Source organism: Dermochelys coriacea, chromosome 10 (genome assembly GCF_009764565.3).
Source record: "Dermochelys coriacea isolate rDerCor1 chromosome 10, rDerCor1.pri.v4, whole genome shotgun sequence".
Lineage (NCBI taxonomy): Eukaryota > Metazoa > Chordata > Testudines > Dermochelyidae > Dermochelys > Dermochelys coriacea.
This window is the reverse complement of record NC_050077.1, coordinates 1,728,843-1,751,884: the sequence shown is the minus strand read 5'-3', so window position 1 is coordinate 1,751,884 and position 23,042 is coordinate 1,728,843. Positions and strand designations below refer to the sequence as shown.

Below are 23,042 nucleotides of genomic sequence, written 5' to 3'. Positions count from 1 at the left end.
GAATTCTCAGTGTGGGCACCACTTGAGTGCAAGGGGGCTTCCTTATTCTGTATCTGTGGCCCATCCAGTTTTTCTTAACTGTCTGACAACTTGGACGGTTTCATTAATCCAGTACTAATTATGGTGGGTTTTCTTGTGGTGTGAGCACCTGGCAATTTTGAACTGCCCAGAGATCAGTGTAGTGTGTTCTCATTTTAGTGACTGGGCAGCAGGCTATGAGAATGGGCTTGACTTGAACTGTTGACCTGGCAGTGAGAAGGACCGTATCCCATTACCAAGCCATTGAGTGTAAATTTAAAGAACATCTTTTTTTTTTTTCCTTTCTTAATTACAAATGCAATTTAGTATCTACTCTTGATCTTTCCTCTAGGTTTAATTGTGCTCCTTAGCTGTACAGCCAGATTGTACTGTGTTCTTTGTTATATGTCTCTTGCTTCCTTTCTACCTTGCTTGTCCTTTGATGATTACTTTGCTGCCACAGCATCTTATTAGAAGAAAGGCATGTAACATTTCACAGACCAGCAAATATAAAGGTTTCAGTAACAAACCCACTTCAGAGCAGTGACGGCAGAAGGGGCCTGGACAGAATGGGAAGGTGCTGCTACTGTCGGTGGAGTTTCTAGGGCAAAGCAACTCATGAGGGAACTGCAGCTGATGTTCTGTGGTACTTCCTGATTCACTTCCAGTGACCTAGCAATCCATCTCCACAGGCAACTGTCTTTATTCTCTGCCTGCTCACTTCTCAATGTTATGGAGTTGGGGCAGGATAAGTATCATGGAGACACCTGTGAGGCAGAGAAGGAAGATACCACCCAAGATGTGCTGTTTGCTGCTAGTTGCCTGGCTTTTTTCTCTCCATTATGAACAGAGACTTCCATTTCTACAGTATTGGCTGGCTTCCTTGTGGCATGAAAGCTCATCAGTGAAGCTTTTGGTCAAATGCCACTAGGCTTTTGATTGGAATGATGTGCAGACAATAGTGGGGAAGGGGAAATGGGGCAACGTGGGCCTAGATTTCTGTAGACTGTTTCTATGTAGAAAGCTCACTTTTACCTTGTATACCTCCAAGAGGGGTTCTGCAGACTTTCCTTTGAGGCTTTGTCTAGACTAGGATTTTAAGGTGTGGTGATAGCACATATTAGCATATAACTAATGTTTTAAAATCTAGTATAAACAAGGCATGCTGCCTTTGGCATGCTAAACTGGTAGAGTTAAAGCTAACAGGCTAACATCACACCTAATCAAGACAAGGCCATAGAACCGCTTCTTGCTTGTACCTCTCTTCCTCCTTGCCCTCTGGTCACTGAGAAGGATGGTTGTGAGGCTGGTCTGTGATGTAGACTTTCTGCCTCTGGGGATAATATCCTAGGCAGTTTTTCAGTGGGTGAAGTGCTGTCTGGTGGGAAGGGTGAATCCTCTGACAAGGCTGTAAAGTGCAAATTTATTATTGTGGAGGCATTGGAGTAAGGTTGTATTGAGATTAGCACTTAAATTGGGACTGAAATCCCTCTTACTCATTTGTATGAGTTGAATTTGGTCTACAAAGTTGGCCCAATAATTCAAGGACCAATTGAATTTTCTGTGTAACCTTTTCAGCAAAATATGTACTAATGAATGCTGAGGAAATGTGTAAAAATGCTGCTTTAGGGGAAAAATTGTCCTGGTTTTCCGACATTTCTTTGGCTTTTTCTAGCTAAACCAACTTCAGCCACGTTCTCTTGGAGCATTAAATTTCATACCTTGGTTCTAATACTTAGGGTATAGCTCACTCTTGAAACTTTAAAATACTTAATTATTCCCCTAATTCTGGATAATCGAGTTTAGACTGCACAAATCCATCAGGTCTTCTGTACTCTTACTGTCATACTCCTCCAGCTGTGTTGTGCATGTGCCCCAGGTGGGGTTTACTGGTCTCTGGGGCAGATATGGGGATGAGTCAGGCTTTGGGTGTGAGTGTGTGTGTGGAGGGTGATTGTAGGGATTTGCAGGAGCTCAGAAGAGGCCTTTGCCATGGGAAGGCAGAGCGTGGATTGTGTCTGAGGCTTTGGCACTTGCCTGTTGTGCCTTGTCAATGTTCAGTTATATGGAATTTCCTCAAATGTTCTGTGATGTGGATCAGTTTCTCCATTTTCTTAAAAATAAGATGACACCACAATGTAGATCAGGGGTCAGCAACCTTTCAGAAGAGGTATGCCAAGTCTTCATTTATTCGCTTGAATTTAGGGTTTTGCGTGCCAGTAATACATTTTAACGTTTTTTAGAAGGTCTCTCTCTGTCTATATATTATATAACTAAACTATTTGTCATATGTGAAGTAAACAAGGTTTTCAAAACGTTTAAAAGCTTCATTTAAAATTTAAATTAAAATGCTGACCTTACACTGCCGGCCCGCTCAGCCCGCTGCCACCCTGGGGTTCCATTCACCTAGGCCGGCAGCAGCCTGAGCGGGCCCTGGCTGGCAAGGGGCCAGCAGCGAGAACCCCAGACCGGCAGTGGGCTGAGCGGGGTCAGTGGCCGGGACCCCAGACCGGCAGTGGGCTGAGCGGCTCAGCCCGCTGCCAGTCTGGGATTCTGTCCGCTGGCTCCTGCCAGCCAGGGTCCCGGCTGCCAGTCTGGGATCCCGGCCCTGCCCACGTAGAGTGGGTACCTACCTCTCCCTGGTTCAAGCTCATTCTCTTCCTCTCTGCACTGAGCTGAGGGTGGGAGTGCACAGAGTACAGGGCTGGGGGTGAAGGAGCAGGTTGGGATGCAGGGTCTGGCCAGGAGCTAGAATGAGGGAGGGGGCTCAGGGTTGGGGCAGGAGGTTTGGGTGTGGAGTGCTTACTTGGGCAGCTCCCATTTGGTGCGAGGGGTTCAGGCAGGAGTGTGTGTGTGTGGAGGGGGGGTGTGCAGGAGCTCCTGTTTGGTGCTCAGGGTGGGGGTGAGAATGTGGGGGGTGCAAGAGTCAGGGCATGGGGTTTGGGGGGCTGGGTATGTGTGTGGGGTTGCTGGAGTAAAGGCTGGGGTCATGGGGGGCTGCTGGGGTCAGGGCAGGAGGCTGGGGGTGTTTGGGGGGCTGGGGTTGTGGGGGGTGCAGAGGTCAGGGCAGAGGGCTGGCGGTATATGAGGGGGTGCAGGAGTCAGGGCACGGGGGGTCTGGGGGTGTGTGTGTGTGTGTGTGTGTGTGGGGAATCCAGGCAGAGGGCTGGGGGTGTGGGTTGGGCTAGGGTCATGGGGGTACTCCCCAGCCCTCTGCCCAGAGTGGCTCACGGCAGGGGACTGGAGGGGATATGCCCTGATTTCATTCCACCCCGTCCCCCAAGGCCCTGTTCCCACCTCTTCGCTGCCTCCTCCCCGGAGCAGCGCTCTGCTTCTCCCCCTCCCCTGCAACGGCCATCACTGATCAGTGGGAGGAGGGAGGGGGAGGAGGAGGGGCGGGGACCCAGCATGCTGGGGGAAGAGAGGGGGGGGGAGGAGGAGGGGCGGGGACCCAGCACGCTGGGGGAAGAGGCAGGGGAGCTTGCCTGCCCTGCAGTAGCAGCCGGCAGGACCAAGCTTCTTTACCCTGCCCGGGGGGAGTGGAGAAGAGCAGGCCGGGGCATGCAGGATTTTTAATGGCACACTGCTGCCTGCCGGGTCCTGGCCTGGGTTCGGCAGCAGGCTGAGCGGGGCCAGCAGCTGGGACCCGGCAGGCAGCAGCGTGCCGTTAAAAATCTGCTCATGTGCCTTCAGTTGCCGACCCCTGCTGTAGATAGTTTCTTCAGAAACGTTGGCCTGAATTGCAGAACTCCCATCGACTTCCTGCGTGAGGTTCTGATTTAAAAAAAAAACTAGCATGATACAAAATCATTGCTGTCCATACGAAGTGTACTAAAAACTCGTCAACTGATAGCAAAAAAATAATTGTAAAGGAAGAATCATCCTCCAGTGGGAGTGTTGCCAGTGGGGTTGCTTAGGGACATGGTTTCTGCCTGATGCTATTCAATAGCTTTAGAAATGATCTGGGAGAAAGTATAAAATTGCTAGGTAAATTTGCAGATGACACAGTTTGGTGGAGTGGTAAATAATGGCGAAAAGTGGGTTATATACCTGGTAAGGAACTCATTTGGACATGTTTTTAAAACAGCCTAATGCAAGGTCTTACATCTAGGAGCAAAGAATGTGAGTCTCGTATCCTGGAATGTAATAAGTGAAATGCAATTCCCCAAAACTGGTGGTTTTCCCCCCTGTAATTAGATTCACCAAATCAGCATCAAAAAAGCTTATATTGCACTACACTGGTTAACAAGAAGCCAAACAAGGTCCACCTTAGGCTTTCCAGCTCTTTGCTCCCATCTGATATTGTGAGAGCAGCTATAAGTGAAACAAATATAAACATGACAAGGTCGCATCTTAAAGGCTACTCCTGCTTGTGCCCATTGAGTCTTTAGTATAACTTCCAAATATTTTGTCCTCTATATCAGGAATCTTGTCCTGGATAACACTTGATGGATGTGTACAGGGGGATTTGGCAGGGAAGTGATCTGAGAGCGAGAATTGCAAATCTGTGATTGTTGCCTAGATTCTCTATATTAAATATTACAAATGGGTAAAATTACCCTAATTAACTAGATGTTCCAGCTGGAAGGGAAGCATGGAGGGCCTGAATCCTTATTTTCTGCCTTTCTGGGAGGTTTGGAGTTTGCTTTCCACATACCATGAAATCTCGTCAGTGTTGCCTCCTTGTTTCCCTGCTGGTGGACTCCTCTGAAACCAAAAAGAGGGTGTGAACTGTCCCCTGGATATTAGTTAAAACGGGGTCTGAATGTTTACAGCAAGTTAGTCGTTGCTTGTTTCCCTCGTGTTGCTGATATCCATTGAAAGTATGAGTGCTGGATATTAATGCTGTTGGTACTGGCTGCAAGCCAAGGTCTGTCCTTGTTTGCCATGTTGTAAAGATTCACTCCATTAAATGTACTTGAGAGAATTCAGAGATGGGAGAGGGACCTCCCTGTTCTAACTTCCTCCCATTGAAGCATAATGTCTAAAGTGGCAGGGAAGGATCCAGCATCAATGAACCAGTATCTACAACAGCTGCATGGGTAAGCACTTGCACATAATCTAAGGTTGCGCAGTTTCTATACTGCAAAGTAGTGCTGGGTACTCAGACTTTACCTGCTTCACAGGCCCATATCTCTGCTTGCTAAATAGTTAAGAAAACAGAGAAAATCCCAATTCTGTTTCCATTGGATGAAACTGTTTGAAGATGTGGGAATAGGACACATCCCCCACCCCTCCTGCCTGCCAGAGTTTGACTTCCTTGGGGGGCTGTGAGTAATCTCATTTCAGTCCAGAGCTGTTTTCTGTCTTATTCACCCAAGATAGCAGCAACTGAAGGTGGCAGCTAATAATTTCCCCTTCAGGCACTTCTCGGTGATGCCCAGCATAGCCAGGAGCCAAGCCTAGAAGTTTTGCATATTTAAAACCAAGTGAACATGAAGGTTAATGGGAATTGCATGTGTGTGCATTGAGAGGGCAGACCCTCCAGTGCTTGGAGAAGAACAGGAAAAGATAGCAAGGAAGCTAGTTTTGTCGCTTTAAATGCATGACCTGTGAAGCATGTTCCATGTGGGTAGCTTTTGAAATTCCCTAGCTGTTTAAAGGGGTTTTCTTCCTTTAAGAAGCAGCAGAGAAGGGCGGTGGATGGCCGACATGGTTGTTCATGCTTGTCGACAAAGAATGAGCGTTTAAAGTATGGAAACTAGCTGGAGGGAACACACTTCTTGTGTGGAGAAAATCCAAGATGGAGGCTCTGGAGTAGAGCATGCAGGTCATTGCTATGGGTTAGTCTGGATCTGCCCCACTTTCCAGCACAGCCCTGCATATCATCTCTGGGCAGACAGAGTCTTGGGCATGGAGGTGGAATCTCCATGGCCATTAAAAGCCCTATGGGGTGGCGACAGCAGTTGGTCCATAGGCAGCTGAGTGAGACTGAGAGCAAGTTGGACAAGAAGAACATGTAACCACCTCCAATGTTCCTGGGTTTATTTGGCAGGGGAAAGATAGGAAATGGGTACAGACATACACTGTAAAGGCCTTACATCCCACTCTGATAGTCTGAGGCTATGTCTACATTACAAATTACTTTGGTATAACTTGCATTGCTTGGGGTGTGAATAATCGATGTTCCTGAGCAATGCAAGTTACACTGACCTAAGTGCTGGTGTAGACAGTTGCATGTCAACGGGAGAGCTTCTCCCGCCGACACAGCTACCTCCTCTGCCTCTCTTGGAGGCAGGAGTTAAGCCAGTGGGAGAGCTCTCCCCCACGGGCTTCAGCTGTACACTGTAACGCTTCAAGTGAGCCGCTGTAAATGATGCAGAGTAGACATAGCCTTATTCTTAAAAAGATGGTGGTGGAGAAACAACCAGAGAGCAGGTCAACATACTAATGTAAATATATAGAAGACGCATGAAGGGGTGGGGTGGGGATAATCCTCTAATCGTGTCCAAGAGCTTTTGAATCCAGTTCTTCAACAGAGCCAGGATGTTGGCTACTGATGGACCCTCATAACTTTGCTCTTCCTTCTTCTCTGCTTCAGCCGCATTCTTGCCAGTTGCTGGGCTATGTGATTTAAAACTACAATGTTCTGCAAATACCTCCAGTCCAGTTCAGTGCTGCTGCTTGTGAATGCTATTACATTGCCTATTTCTGATACAGTATGCAAAGGGCTCTGTTAGTTCTGTGTGTTCTCTGTCAGGATACTGTCCTTTCTGTGAGACTTTCTGGGACTGTAGACCCACAAGTTCCCCTGCCATTCCTGACAGAGTAGACTAGGTTTAAAATGTCTGCAAGCTATGACTCTCTGTATGGCAACCCTTTGGTTTGTGGGGCTGTGTGGTGGTGGTGGATGAGGAGGATAGTGGGTCTCGGGTGTATACAAGACTTTGCAGGTGGGAAGACACTAATCCCTGTGCAGGCATGAGCAGTAAATCCACTAACGTCAGTGGAAATTGCACATCTGTATTGAGAACAGATTTCCACTTCCTCTCATTTGCTGCTTTGGGGCAAGTGGGCAGATTACTGAGGAACTAGAATAAATATTGATTGGCCCATTTCCCTCCCCTGTGGTGACTCCATTTCCAAGAGGGATAAAACGAGTAGCCCGACCTCCTTTCTCAAATCTGTTGTAAAGTCTGATTAGAGAAGGGAGAGCTTGATAACGTGAGCATGTGTGCAGACTGTCTGGTCTCTTCCAGCAATCCCCTGTGTTGGTTGTGCCATTATTGCTGATTGTGTTGCTCTTGCAGCCCCATTTTCTTGTTCCCGGTCCTGCAGGAATATTTTGTTACTGGATTGGCAACTGTTGCATTGGGAAAGCTTGTCTTGTCACATGCCTGGTATGGAAAGATAACTGTTTTTCAATTTCTTCACAGTAGTTTTCAGATCACCTGCAACTGGTACACCCTGGCAGTTGAGCCTTGCTCAATGAGGAGTCTGACAATTATTTTCTGGATACAGTTGCTGAGACTAAGACACAGGAACTGTTTTGCCCTGTGATGTTTGAGTTTAGATGTGTGTCCCTCCTGGCTAATGAAAGTCAGAAGAAAGGTGCTGGGCCACTTTCCCAGGCAACTTAGTCAACATGTCAATGACGTTGAGGAAATGATGGTTCCTGTTGCTCAGTAAGTCCTCTCTCAACATGGCTGATCTCTCCACCTGTCACTCCATATCATATTTCCCATTATTGGCCAGGAGTCATTAGCGAAAGCTGGGCAAAGCTGCTTCAGCAATATTTGGCATTTTTGGGTCTCTCTATCTCTGATCAGTTTGGTTTTGGGCCTGAATGTTGTGTGGCAGGATGGCTAAACACAGGCAGCCCTTCAGGAGAGGAACTGTCTGCAGCTTGTACGGTGCCTGGCACAATGGGGCTTCATTCTTGGCAGGTCCTTAGCACTACCATGATAAACATGATTAAAAACATGGAGTGTGACGGTACAGTCTGCTTCAGGGGCAGAGTGGCCTTGTCAGAATTTACTGAAGATGGGTTTGGGGAGCAGGGAGATGGCTTTGGAGCACTTAAGACAGGAGCCTTTTGTGTAGATGGGAATATTGGAGGTAGAATCCAGGCTAGATGACATGGGTCTGAGGAGTTATCTGCCGCATGCTTGTAAAGACGTGTTCAGTTAGAGAAAACAGGCTGAAATATCAATTATCAGTTTAGCTTGTCAATACTAGGGTCTCTTTAGCTCTGAGACCCCTATCAAACACAACTCTAAGCTCCAGAGCCATGAAGTTCCTAGGTATAGACAATGGTAAAAGACCAAATGTCTGCCTGTCCTGCTCCGAATGCGTGGCTCTGAGAGTAAAATCTAACAACCAGCGTTTGAAATCACTTCTGCTCTACAGAGGTGGTGAAGGGACTCCATCAGGTATTAGTCTGCTGGTGCTGTTCCTTTGGGAGATGTAGTTCTTGATGGCAGCCTGTCTTTAATGGCTTCAGTCCAGGACAGTAGTGGTATGATAAATAGTACTCTTCTGATAGATAGATAAATGTACAGTTCTCTGGCAAACTTCCCAGTTCCTTGCCTCTCCAGGCTGACAGCTAAGCCCTGTTTGTAGCAACATATTTGATATGAAGGCAAACCTTGCTCTCCGTTCTAGGTTTGTGCACTGGGTCATTGATGCTTTATATTTACCAAAGGGAAAAGTTGCACTTGCTTCGCTGATGAAACACTTGGTAAATGTGCTTTCGGGCATGCAGCCCCTCAACTAGGATTGTAGCAGTGGCTGGAATTTCTATTTGCTAATCCAGATAAATTTTGGATTTATGTAGCTATCTTCAAGGGTTGAGTGTTCTCAATGGAGGATTTTGTGATTCGTCTGACTTCTGGCTCTTTGACATAAGCTTGAGCCCAAAGACACGTTTTAACAGCAAAAGCTTAAAGCTAAGGATTCCATACGTTGAGTATGAAGCTAATCAAGATATGTAGTGAACTCCTATCCAAAATGATTTCAAAGCACTTTGCAAACTGCCCTGACATTTATCTACCTGTATATCATTTCACTTAACAATGAAATGCAGCCACTTCTGGATTGAACAGGCGATTGGTTAACAGTGCACAGCAACACTGCACGAGCTCAGAGACACCGTGAAGACCTGTTCATCGATTTGAAATAATGGGGAATTTTATGGCCTGGATGTAATATGAACCTAACTGTACTAGTGTGAGCTTAGTAGCATCTGTGTTGCAGGATGTTAGACCCTTTTAGGCTGTGACATGATTCCTAGCAAGGGTTTAGAACTGGCAAAGCTGTGTTACAGTGTAGGTGCCCCATCCATGCCAGATGAGTATTGCTGGCCTGGCTAGACTAGGAATGTAGATAGTCCCTCAAAACAGAATATTAATAATGGAGCTGGATTTTTCCTCTTATTCTGGGAGGGATGGGGAAGAAATGCCAGGTCTTCTCCAAGAGACCTCTATGCCAGCCTCCCTGCACGTGCTGCTGCTCCACTTTAGTGGATCTAAAATGCACTTGCCTGATTTTTCGCTAGTATTAGTTCTACAGATTTCAGAGTAGCAACTGTGTTAGTCTGTATTTGCAAAAAGGAGTGTTTGTGGCACCTTAGAGACTAACAAATTTATTAGAGCATAAGCTTTCGTGAGCTACAGCTCACTTCATCGGATGCATTTGGTGGAAAATACAGTGGGGAGATTTATATACACACACACAGAACATGAAACAATGGGTTTTATCATACACACTGTAAGGAGAGTGATCACTTAAGATAAGCCATCACCAGCAGCGGGGGGAGGGGGAGGAGGAAAACCTTTCATGGTGACAAGCAAGGTGGGCTATTTCCAGCAGTTAGACTGTTCTATAGACTGATCGTTTTGGTGCTGATCTCTTTGAATCAGTCAATGTATAACTTGCATTTCTGTCTAAAATAGAAACCAGGTCCCTTGGTAGCCTCTGCCTTAGCCCCGCTGTCCAGTTTTCAGATCAGAGAGCAACTTCCACATCTCCTGCGGCTCTCGGCTTACTTCAAGCTTGGCACAGAACCCCCCTTCCACCTGTAAACACTGCGCCTCGACAACAGGGAAGCTGTATGATTCTGAATATAGTGGTTAGCTGAGCCTGTTTCTGATCACAGGGCTGTTCTTGAAGGCGGATGTTCTGACCCTGGGCTTATACTGTGTTCTGAAGGCCTCTTTGCCGTTCCTCTGCAGAGCATTGTCTCGAAGAACTCCATGCAGTACCGAGGGAACTCGCAGCATGATGCACAGGAATTTCTGCTCTGGCTGTTGGACAGGGTTCATGAAGACCTGAACAATGTAGTGAAATACAATGGCAGACCTCCATTGAAGGTAAGGCAAATCCAGCACAGGCCAGCAGGGGCATTTCTTTTGTAGTGGTTCCACAGAAGCTTTCCGTTTGAAACAAAATATCTCTGTATTAGCTTCCCAGCATGGCTGTCAAGCAATTAAAAAAATCAATCGCGATTAATTGCGCTGTTAAACAATAAGAGTACTATTTATTTAAATATTTTTGGATATTTTCTACATTTTCAAATATTGATTTCAATTACAACACAGAATACAAAGTGTACAGTGTTCACTTTATATATTTGTTTACAAATATTTACACTGTAAAAACCAAAAGAAATAATATTTTTCAATTTACCCAATACAAGTACTGTAGTGTAATCTCTATCATGAAAATTGAACGTACAAATGTAGAATTATGTACAAAAAACCCTGCATTCAAAAATAAAACAATCTAAAACTTTAGAGCCTACAAGTGCGCTTAGTCCTACTTCTTGTTCAGCCAATTGCTCAGACAAACAAGTTTGTCTACATTTGTAGGAGATAATGTCACTTGAAAGTGAGAACAGGCGTTTGCATGGCACTGCTGTAGCAGGTGTTGAAAGATATTTACATGTTGTATTTCATGCTTTGACCACCATTCCAGAGGACATGCCTCCGTGCCGATGATGATGGGTTCTGCTCAATAACGATCCAAAGCAATACGGACCGACGCATGTTTGTTTTCATCATCTGAGTCAGATGCCACCAGCAGAAGGTTGATTTTCTTTTTTGGAGGTTTGGGTTCTGTAGTTTCTGCATCGGAGTGTTGCTCTTTTAAAGACTTCTGAAAGCATGCGCCATACCTCATTCCCCTCAGATTTTGGAAGGCACTTCTGATTTTTAAACCTTGGGTCAAGTGCTGTAGCTAGCTTTAGATATCTCACTTTGGTACCTTGTTTGTATTTTGTCAAATCTGCTGTGAAAGTGTTCTTAAAACAACATGTGCTGGGTCATCATCTGAGACTGCTAGAACATGAACTATATGGGAGAATGCGAGTAAAACAGAACAGGAGACATACAATTCTCCCCCTGAGGAGTTCAGTCACAAATTTAATTAATGCATTTCTCAGGGTTCCTTCCCCACTCTGAACTCTAGGGTACAGATGTGGGGACCCACAAAAAAGACCCCCTAAACTTATTCTTACCAGCTTAGGTTAAAAACTTCCCCAAGGTACAAACTTTGCCTTGTCCTTGAACAGTATGCTGCCACCACTAAGCGTTTTAAACAAAGAACAGGGAAAGAGCCCACTTGGAGACTTCTTCCCCCAAAATATCCCCCCAAGCCTTACACCTCCTTTCCTGGGGAAGGCTTGATGATAATCCTCACCAATTTGTACAGGTGAACTCAGACCCAAACCCTTGAATCTTGAGAACAATGAAAAATCAATCAGGATCTTAGAAGAAGAATTTTAATTAAAGAAAAGGTAAAAGAATCTCTGTAAAATCAGGATGGAAAATACTTTACAGGGTATCCAGATTCAACACACAGAGGATCCCCCCTCTGGGCAAAACCTTAAAGTTACAGAAAAAACAGGAATAAACCTCCCTCTTAACACAGGGAAAATTCACATAAAACAAAAGATAAACTAATCCGCCTTGCCTGGGTTACCTATACTGGTTGCAATATTGGAGACTTGGATTAGTATGGGTTGGAGAAGATGGATTTCTGTCTGGCCTCTCTGTCCCAAGAGAGAACAACCACATAAACAGAGCACAAAACAAAAGCTTTCCTTCCCCCAAGATTTGAAAGTATCTTGTTCCCTTATTGGTCCTTTGGGTCAGGTGCCAGCCAGGTTAGCTGAGCTTCTTAACCCTTCACAGGTAACAGGATGTTGCCTCTGGCCAGGAGGGATTTTATAGCACTGTTATACAGAAAGGTGGTTACCCTAGAGGAGGAGAGAGAGCTCAGTGGTTTGAGCATTGGCCTGCTAAACCCAGGGTTGTGAGTTCAATCCTTGAGGGGGCCATTCAGGGATCTGGGGCAAAAATTGGGGATTGGTCCTGCTTTGAGCAGGGGGTTAGACTAGATGACCTCCTGAGGTCCCTTCCAACCCTGATATTCTATGATTCTGTGATTCTCTTTATATTTATGATGGCATTATTTTTTAATGAGCATCATCAGCATGGAAGCATGTCTTCTGGAATGGTGGCCGAAGCATGAAGGAGCATATGAATGTTTAGTAAATACCTTGCAATGCCAGCTACAAAAGTGCCATGTGAATGTCTGTTCTCACTTTCAGGAGACATTGTAAATAAGAAGAGGACAGCATTATCTCCTGCAAATGGAAACAAATTTATTTGTTTGTCTTAACGATTGGCTGAACAAGAAGTAGGACTGAGTGGACTTTGTTTTGTTTTTGAATGCAGTTATATAACAAATCTACATTTGTAAGTTGCACTTTCATGATAGAGATTGCATATAGTACTTGTATGAGCTGAATTGAAAAATACTATTTTTTTATCATGTTTACAGTGCAAATATTTAATAATGATATAAAGTGAGCACTACATTTTGTATTCTGTGTTGTAATTGAAATAAATGTATTTGAAAATGTAGAAAAACATCCACAAATATTTAATACATTTCAATTGGTATTCTGTTTAACAGTGAGATTAAAACTGCAATTAATCGCGATTAATTTTTTGTTATTCACATGGGTTAACTGCAATTAATCGACAGCCCTACTTCCCAGCCATGATATCTCTCCTGTAACAAATGCAGTAGCCAGAGTGCTGTTCCTGGCCCCTGTGGCTGCAAAGAGCCTTCTCAGTCAATGCATGGCAAGTGTGCACCAGCACAATCCAGTGTGAATGGTGACCCCTGACTCTGCCACCAGTTAAATTTGGCAGCTTACTGATGTGCCAGCTATGTCCAGCAAAGATGACTGCCCAGTTGCTCTAGTCCCCTCTGTGGGCCTGAAAGCACTTGCAATTTCAAATACTTGGTTTTGTCCTGGTATGTTTAGCTCAGGAGAACCTAACTTGGCTCTTCCCCGTTTAGCTGTATGTGATTGGTGTGGCACTCCTGCATATCCTGGCAGGCTTCCCTTAGAACTGCTTTTCCTTTTCAGCCACCGTTGGAAGATGCTGCGCTGCTTGAGGCACCAGGCTTTCCAATCAGTAGCACTTTCGTACAGGAACTCTTTCAAGCTCAGTACAGGTATAGTAACTTTCAGCACACTTGGATTATGGGGGTTTATGTGCATGTCTTTATAATCACAGTAAGATTCTTTCATCCCTGGTGGCAGAGCCTGGTGCAGTGCAGCAGTGCTGTGTGTGGTGTGGGGGCAGGTAGGACGGAGAGGTAGCAGGCAAGTAACCCTCTGCAGCCCTCCATTTTGTTTACAGTGCTTCTGTGTCTCCGTGCCCCACTTGATCAGACTCCCTTAGTGGTTGTCTCTCACTCTGGTAAATGAAAGCTTGCTCCAAAGGGGAGTAACGGTCAGTTTTATTGCACTAAATTTTTTTGTCACTTCAGTGGAAAAGGTACATTTGTTTCCCTCTTGCCAGTAAATCAGGAGTGCTTGTTTCAGCCTTCACCCCCAACCTAAGCCCCCATGGTGTTTCCAGCCCGATTGGTCAGGGAGCAAAGGTGTGAGACACAATTTTGCATGTCTGAAATCTTCCTGGGTTGTGCCGAGTCAGGAGCCTGTGGTATGAACTGGAGGCATGTGGTGGCTGCTTGAGTTTAGAATCCCAAACAAGCTTGTAGTAATTTATCATTAATGAGGAAGCCTTCTAGCAGAAAAGAAATTCTGTGCTTAGTCCTTCACTGCCCCTTTGTTCATGGGAACAACCACAGCTTTCCACCTGAGAGCTGAAGTTGAAAAAAACAGGCTAATTTCCAAACTCTCCCAGCAGCACTGCAGCCAATCTGGTGTAGGAGATTGAGTGGTTAAATGGTCTTCCAAGTATGTCACTGAGGCTCCCCAGTGGCAAAGAAATAAACCTTTTGGGATGTTACAGAATCCTGAGCAAGACTTAGTGACCTTATGGCTTGTTAATTTGGGATATGAAATACTCAGGGTGCATGCGTGTGCATGTGTGTATGTGAGGAGTCTCCTTTCTTTGAGTGAATGAGATTGAGGCCCATGCAGTGCTGTCTGCATAACCATCCCCCTCGCGCACGTGTCTGGGGGAGAATAGTCCTTGTCAGTCTCTTTATTAGAGTCAAATATGAGTGAATTGTTAATTTCACAAATGTCTCTTAGTGGAGGCAAAGTGGAATAATAGAGAGGAGCCTGTCTTCCTGTCATACCCTGTAATAAATGAGCTCAGAGACTAATTACTGTGTGAGCATCTGGGAATTAGGTGCCTTTCATTTACAGCAAACCGTGCAGAGCCTTGCTGGAGTGTGAGAGAAGGGGTTTGATCAGGAGGGAAGAGCAGAGTCACTGTTTGTGTTCTTCGATGGTTTGCTTGTCCCTAGTTAAATGGGAGATGTAACTTTACCCCGATTGATGTTTTTAACAGGTCCTCTCTGACGTGCCCTCATTGTCAGAAGCAGAGTAACACCTTTGATCCTTTCCTCTGCATCTCTTTACCAATTCCTCTGCCTCAGACACGGTAATGTGCTAATCTGTGCCTTGAAGTTAAATTTTGGGCGCCTTTCCCAATGTTTGGTAGCATTGCAAATCTTTTTATAGAAGAGATTGAGACGCCAACAAGACTTGTGGCAGATTAGGGTTAAATTGAATGGGCCGGTAGAGCTGTATTCTGAGCCCCCAAACTGAATGCTGAAAAGATGAGCTCTGCGGGAACTAGATTTCTTATTTCTAAGAGAATTCCATAAATCTAAAAGCTTTTCCTATACAAAGCAGAATGAAAACAATAAAGATTGAAATTTCCTACAAAACTTTATTCCAAAATTTCATTTTGGGTTAAAGTTTTTTGTTCTGATTTTGACTTTTTTTTTTTTTAAATTGTTCTCCAGCTTCACCAAGTGTTGGAGAAGACGTAATGAGCTCAGTTTGCAGCAAGAAAGAGATTTAGGTTGGATATTAAAAACTTTCTAACTATAAGGCTAGTTAAGCACTGGAATAGGTTGCCTAGGGAAGCTGTAGAATCCCAGTCATTGGGTTGAACAAACACCTGCCAGAGAATGACCTAGATTGACGTGTTCCTACCTCGGTGCAGGGGATGGACTAGATGACCTCTCAGTCCTTTCCAGCCCTACATTTCTTTGATTCTAGAATATAAAAAATTTTAAAAACATGTAAACAGAAAATATTTGGTTGCAGAAAGGCCGTTTTGCTATTGGCTTTTGCCAATGGGAAAATGTTCTGGGGGAAAACTTCCAACCAGCTGTAGAAAAGAGGCTGCAAGAATGCTTCCACTCTTCCTGTTCTCTTTAGTCCAGTGGGTTTTCTCAGTAGCACTTCTTTGAGAATGGCTTTAGGATGTCAGTTTTGATTGATCTGGGCCATGTTACAAGGATCCTTGAGGTAAAATTAGGATTGCCTTTCAATCAAGAGGTCATCTAGGGCGGCCTCATTGAGGAACTGTTTTCTGTGATTCCACTTCCTTGGGAGGACTCCCCAGTTAGTACATAGAGTAGAGGCTAGCACTATAGAGAACATACCTCCAACTTGGAGCAAGATAGGTGTCCGTCCCTCCTTTATTTAAGGGTCTGGTAGACGTTTGGGACTCCAAAGCATCTGCTGGCTGGGTCTTGTTGACTGAATAGCCCCAGGGTAATGTGGCCCAGAATGGTCATGTATGACTTCATTACTGATGATGCAACCAGCCTCTTAGGGAACTCTGTGTGGGAACTAGGCTTGGGTCGCAACCCAAGGACTGAGTGACATCCTTACACTGTTTTCCCATCCCTAAATGGCCTGGAGATTAAGTCATAACAACCAGATCAGAAATGGTCTGTATTTTTATGATGTGTGCAATGTAAAAGTCCCCATGCAGGGTTCTGCAGCCTGCTTTGTCGATCTGACCAAGCTTAGCTCAGGCTGTTTTTTTCCTAGGTACTGTATAGAAATGTTCAGCCATCCCAGTTCTTCCCTGTATTCTCTGCAGACCTCTGTATATCACTGTGGTGTATCAAGGGAAGTGTTCGCATTGCATGCGCATCGGTGTGGCGGTGCCTCTGTTTGGAACAGTGGCGAAGTTGCGTGAAGCAGTATCCATGGAAACCAAGATACCAACTGAGCAGGTAATGGGCTGGTCTTCGGTTACCGTGGTGCCACTGGTGTCCTTCAGGAGTTCCGATGTGTGTTTGTTTTTTTTTCTAGTTGATGTGGCAGGTAACAATGGGTGCTCGGGGTTCAGATCAGTGGACCTAAATTTGTGGAGGAAATGGGTGACTGCAGAAACTAGACCGAACACACTGTCTCTTATGTGTAACTCCCCCATGAATCAGTTTGGCTGCCTGTAGGGTATACCAGTTCCCTGCTCAGGCCTCCAGGTGCCCTGCTGCTTCTGCTCCTTTTTGCTCTGTTACTTGAGGAAGGGAAAGCCTGGTGCTTCTGCCTAACAGCCATAGAGTGCACGTGTGTACTCTGCTCACTATTGAGAAACCAGCAGGGGCTCATGGAGTTTTGAGACTCTGAAGGGAAAACTACTGAGATGACACTCAAAGGGTCCCACGAAAACCTCTGCATGTGTTCCCTTGATCCCAGCTACTACCTCATGGTCAGACCCTCCCCAGTTTCTCCTTATTGGCTGGTACTATAAGACTGGAGAATTCCCATCCTCTGTCAGGAATGCTTCAGCGAAAGTCCATTCATTAATTTCTTTTGCCATCGTGGGAGTTTGCAGCTCGGCAGTGGCTGGCACTGATGGTCTAATGGCTGCTGTTCCACTTCTGCCTTGTAGATTGTGCTGACTGAGATGTACTACGATGGGTTCCATCGCTCCTTCTGCGACGCCGATGACCTGGACACCGTTCAGGACAGCGACTGCATTTTTGCCTTTGAGACCCCTGAGATATTTAGGCCTGAGGGGATCCTTAGTCAGAGAGGTAAGTGGGTAGGTCTTCTAAACACCTCTTCCCTCCAACTCCACCCCTACTGGAGTATTGGCTGAGGGGAATTTGTTTGAAAAGGGGCATTTGGTTATATATGTCCTAGGCCTAGAGCAGAACGTGGAGTGTCTCCTGGTTTGCTGACTCTGAATTGAGCTCTGCTTCCACGGGCTGGCATTCCAAACATAGACGGCTTAGCTTTGAACCTGGCATTATCAAACCTTGTGGTGGAGGGGTGCTGCCAAGCAATCTGTTACAGTACAGAGCAACTGCACCTGTATTTCTCATTATTGGTTCAGCAAGGGCACTCACGCAGGCTTCCAGTTCCCCAGCTGTTGCCTCTCTTGGATGGAGACGTGTTCCTCTCCTTCTGACCCGGAGTCTCCAGGCTGCACAGTCACTGCCTTCACTGAATACTTCCCAGCATGGACAAATTGCTCAAGAATACCTGCATGCTTTCTCTTTTAGAGACGGATAACAAGTATAATTGCTACAGATATGTTACTGCACAGACTTCCCAATCAAGTCTACTTTATTCTACCGGTAAAAAACATTGCAGAGGAAAACCTATTAAAACCAATAAAAGAACCTACAGACATGCTTTTAAGTGTACTAAGAACCCTAAGCCTTACATGGATTGTGGCAGGACAAGTCCATCAGTACCCTCCCTAGGAGAGTTCTTGGGGTTACCAGTTCATCACAGCTTCAGCTCAGAACAAGCACACTCATAACATGTTCAGTTCACACGTTATACAGTTCAGGGGTCTTTGACCTGGCGTTTCCAGAAGTAGGTAATTGGTACAAAATTCCCCTTACCTCCAGGTATTTCCTAGGAAATTCACTTCACACATGTTGCAAAAAGATCTTTGATGGCCTAGTACCTTTCAGAGATTGCATTAATCCTGTCTTTCTGCTAAAGAAGTTCCATATAATCTCATGATAGTAAATAAACACTTGCATTTCTAATACAATGTATCCCAGAGGTATTAACCATAATTCAGTAAGGTGTAACTTAATTCATTAAAGCTCATTCAGGATATTGTCAGTCTGTCACATCTCTCCTTCTACAGAAGTGGGTGTAATGAGGGTGCTGACTAACATTCTAGGGGAACACATTGAGTGAGTGCCTCGGTGGGGATATTCCCTGGATGGCAGCTGTGCCATTACTTCTCTGTTACATTTCACCTGTTCAGATAACAAACCTGCAAGCAAACTAGCATACGTCCTTCAAAAATCTGTATGGCGTTGTCTGACCAGCATCCTACATAATTTTCCTCTTTAAACATATGGGACTGAGCTTTCACAAGTACCTTCTTGCCCTGTTACCCCAAACCCTTTGGATGGAAACTTGAGACCTGATTCTTCCACTTCTTGTGCGGTTTCTAGGGAGCATGTGTCATGTTCTGTGGTGCCCTAAGGGGTCAGTTGCTTCTGTTCTTGATTGAGGTTCCCCACTTCCCACCACCCAGGAATTTTACAAGCAGCCATTCTTTGGACCACAGAGAGAAATAGTTCTGCAGTGGCTGTCAACAATGCACTGCTTTGAACAGGAAAAGTCAAGCCAAGGGAATGTCTTCAAACCTCCCCCATAGCCAGATTCCTTTCTCTGCCCTACCTCCCCTGAAGTTGGGCTCCAGGACTCCCGTGGCACCACCTCAGCTCCTCTGGGTGCAGGTGATGGGAGTATTGATCCCCCACACCATTGGTTTCTTTTGTCCACCCCACTGAGTCAAGGTGAGCAGAATTCCCTCTCCCACCTGGCTCAGGATCCTTCGCTATCTCCCCAGCAGCTGTCTTACCCTGTACTTGTGCATTTTCCACACTGGGGTAGGTATCATAGATTTGTCAGTGCACCACAGCTGCCTGTCTCCCTCCTTTTGGCCGGAGACACTGCCATCATCAGGCTCTGTTCTGCCCCGGGGTCCCTTTTTAGGGGCTGGCAGAGAACTTTATTTCCTGATCTGCATTTTAGGGCCCAGTTAATTTCCTTTTAGGTCAGCGGGTCTTGTCCCTTCTCCTGAGCACCAAGCACTTGCGCCTCGCCCCTCAGTCTGCATGCTCTGGGTATGTAACCAGACTCCTCATGGACACTGCCAGTGTCCACGGGATGTCCCTTCCCCTAGTCAGCTATGCTATAGACATTTTTGCCCTCTGCCTGTCCTCGCCTGTCTGAGAATAACCGAGGACTTGTCTACACTACAAAGTTAAGTTGACTCACAGCCACCACAGTAATTAAAGCTCCTTCTTGTGCCTTCTGTCGGTGGTGCACGTCCTCCCCAGAAGCACATCCAATCCACCAAGTGAAGTGGGGCATTGTGGGACACAGGCAGCCCTGCGCTCCCCTCCCCTCTCCTCTGATGCGCTGCTGACAGCCTGAGCTGTCACTGGGCCCTTCCTTCTGCTCCGGTGCTGACAGTGTGAGCTCAGGCTGTCAGCCCCATTAATATGTAGATCTCATTGACCATGGTCTCCCCACAACCTGCTCCCCCTTTCCTTGCATAACTCCTCGTTTGAGTTGAAATCTCAGCATGGGTCATGTCCCTTTTGTTCTAAACTCCCTGAAACCTTCTCCTATATGTTTTGGGGGTCAGTTTAAACTTTTGTAACAAAGCTTGTTAACTGTCATCTTTATAGTCCTCGCTTCCCGTAAGGGTAAAAATGTCCAAGGCCTTTGTCCCAGACAGCAGTAGAGCAAGGTACCTTACCATGTTCCTTTCCCCCCATTTTATTCAGCTAGCACCCCAGTTCAAAAGCATGTTGGAACACATCCCTGTCATTCCCCTCCCTAAAGCGAGGTATACCACCCATCAGTACAGGTACTGGGGCCTGGTTCCACCTACTGGGCAACTGTTCTTCTGTTGCCGTCACTCTGTCTGGAGCTGGTAGTGCTGCTGCTTGTCCTCTTATCTCTCATACAGACACTGCTGCTCCTACTCTACAAGCTGTTGGGTTTCCTGCTTCTCCTGCTCCAGCTATTAAGCTGTCCACCATTCCTGTTGCAGTGGTGGGCTTGGTCTGGATGGAACATAGTTGCAGGGCTCTCCATCTGCTGAATCCTCCTCCAGCAGACTGGAGGTTTTCTGCAAATCTGAACCATCGTTCCTCAGCTGGTCATTCGAATACAACAAATTGATTGATTTAGACAAATCAGCTCTGAAAGCATTTCTCTGCATAACTCAACTAGCCCGTTTTTCTTAAGCTGTTCAAAATTTGTTTTCCCCAGTCTTTTTGCTATTCCTTTTCCCAAAATGATGACTGAGACACTTGTCTCTATGCTGTTCCTTCTTCAGTACTTGTTTTTACCGCTGTTGGCACTCATGCAATTCAGATTGTTACAGATCCCAAATACACTGTCATATGTGCTACAGTTCAGAGCACCTGCCTCTGTATTTCCCGTTAGTGGCCCTGCAAGGCTACTCGCGCTCTGGCAACAGCTGGAGGGCTGGAAGCACAAGAGTGGGTGCATCTTTTGGGCTGCTAAAGGGACCGCGATAGTTGTCCTGAACTCTGACCCAAAGCTAAAATTTTGCTATAAAAATCAGATTGCTGGTGATGTTTCAGGAATAAACAAAATGTGCCCCTCTCTTTAAGGCCCTTGGGGCCCCTGTTCTCTCCGTGTCTGGGTAACTCTCATTCAAGTCAATAGGAGTAACTCAGATCCTGCAGGATGAAAGCACCGAGTTTCTCCTGTTGTCTTTGCAACTGCAGGTGCTAACATATGCTTCAGCCAGTTTGTGCATTTTCCAGCTGAACTGCATGCTGCTGGTGCGCAGGCAGAGAAGGAAACCAAAAGAAGCTAGATTTGCTGGAGATCTGTTGCAATTTGGCAGAGTACAGATTTCACCAACTAGAGGAGGAAACATCTGAGAGTGGGATGTAGGAGAACAAAAGCAAAATTTTATATTTGAAAATGAGCAAGGGTTTTTTCGTTTACTCCCTCAAACAGTTCTTCTACTTATAAACAAAATGAGCTGACCTAAAACTACAGGTGCATATACAACAACTGAACTGGGTTTCCAGTGTGAGATACTAGGGGGGTGGGGGTGTGTTTTATATTGTATCTCTGTTGTATAGAAATAATCACTTATGTAAAATAACTTTTTTGTAGAATTAAAGTATTCGACAATGAATCTAATCTAAGTGACCCAGTCTAGAAGCCCTGATTTTACACTGACATGCTGTTCTAAATTAGAAGATGACTTCTTGAGAGCATGTTAACACTCCTCTGTCAGTGGAGGGCACAAGATCCAATGGTAGAGGAAAACCATTTAAAATGCCTTCTCTCCCCTAATATTCCAGGAATTCATGTGAACAATAACCTGAATAACTTGAAATATGGCACTGATCACCACAGAACAACATCTTGTACACAAGGGGCGGTGAAATCAGGGAAACAGGAAACCTCTACTCGCTCAGCAGCCAGTGACAAAATTGTATTGCTGATCTGCAACAGAGCATCTACCGGACAGCAGGGGAAAAGGTAAACACCAGCTTGCAGGCTACACCTTTGGTAGTGGCCTCCCTGGAAAGCCAGGATTCTCTGTTATAACTCTCCATGTACTGAGACGACAACATAGACACCTCTCTGGAGCCACAGTGTAAAGTCCGAACTCTTGTTGGGAGCCAAAGTGATGTGTGAAGAGTTGTTGGCCCACTAAAAACATATGTTCAGTGATGTAGCCATTGGGTTCATTTGAAACCATTAATAGTTGAGTCTGCAGTTAAATGGGCGCAACTTCTGTGAACGCTAATGGGAACTGCGTGTGTCATAGGGAATTAGATCCCGTCAGATGGCCTGAAATCACCTCTGATGAGCCAGCCTGTCCTTTGAGGGTGGTGCAGTTCACACTTGTACCTGATGTGCCTCCCTGCCAAATGTCAAGGCTCTATCTGCTCTTGCTGAGGTGCTAGAGTGGGAATGGGAAATATTTCATAATGAGAAGTTTATTCTTCTTCCTAGTCTTCGTATTTCAGCTTGAAAATGGGACCTTGTTGGTGGGAAGTTGGGACCAAATGACAAGACCCTTTTGAATGTGACCGCTGAAACAGTCTTAAGTCATTTGTCCCTGTGTGCTCCAGGGTATACCACTAAATGTTCACTCTCCCTCCCTCAAAATCCATCTGGGCTTGATTGTGATCTCAATAGGTCTCCAAGGCCTGGGCTCCACTGAAGTCAGTGGAGGTGGGGTGAGGGTAGAATTGGGCCATATGTGTTTTCTTGGGATGGTAACTGGGGTTAACGAGGAGAGGGTGAGCTTTGCCATGGACTCTGCTGGGAGCAGAATTGGGCCAATGCTGGAAATCTCATACAGTGTCTCCTCTTTACCTTTGAAACTCCAGGCTTTGGCAGGGTTGATGCTGTTCAGTGTCGTGTTTGTAGACATGCAGTGAGAAAGGGGAAAATAACAGGGTCATCCCTTCAAAAAGACTAATCTTTTAACGGCTTCTTAAAATGTTGCTCCCTTTGGTAGGTTTGGCCAGCCCTTTGTGTTGCACCTGGAGAAAACAATTGTGTGGGATCTCCTTCAGAAGGAAATCCTGGAGAAGATGCAGAATATTCTGCGGCCCTCGGCCTGCATTCAGGTAAAATAGACTGACACTTCTGCTCCTGGAATTTCCACCTCTTTGTCTTTGTAGCTTGAAGCTGATGGAGAATCCAGTTGATTGGAGGTGGCGAAAGTGCTGTGTATGTGGTGATGGAACATTCCTTATATGAAATATATACCGGGGGGTGGTGTGCG

At 45.7% G+C, this 23,042-nt stretch overlaps 1 protein-coding gene across 2 annotated transcripts in view; it reads left to right on the top strand.

The window, feature by feature from the left end:
* The window catches only part of USP31 (ubiquitin specific peptidase 31), a 63,682-nt gene that overhangs the window by 19,752 nt on the left and 20,888 nt on the right, over positions 1–23,042 (top strand). For both annotated transcript variants that reach the window (XM_043493436.1, XM_038419187.2), the window contains exons 2-8: positions 10,191–10,328; positions 13,400–13,488; positions 14,802–14,894; positions 16,356–16,491; positions 17,154–17,298; positions 21,601–21,781; positions 22,773–22,884. In XM_043493436.1, coding sequence (XP_043349371.1) covers positions 10,191–10,328; positions 13,400–13,488; positions 14,802–14,894; positions 16,356–16,491; positions 17,154–17,298; positions 21,601–21,781; positions 22,773–22,884 — 894 coding nt within the window. The remainder of the gene's footprint in view (positions 1–10,190; positions 10,329–13,399; positions 13,489–14,801; positions 14,895–16,355; positions 16,492–17,153; positions 17,299–21,600; positions 21,782–22,772; positions 22,885–23,042) is intronic.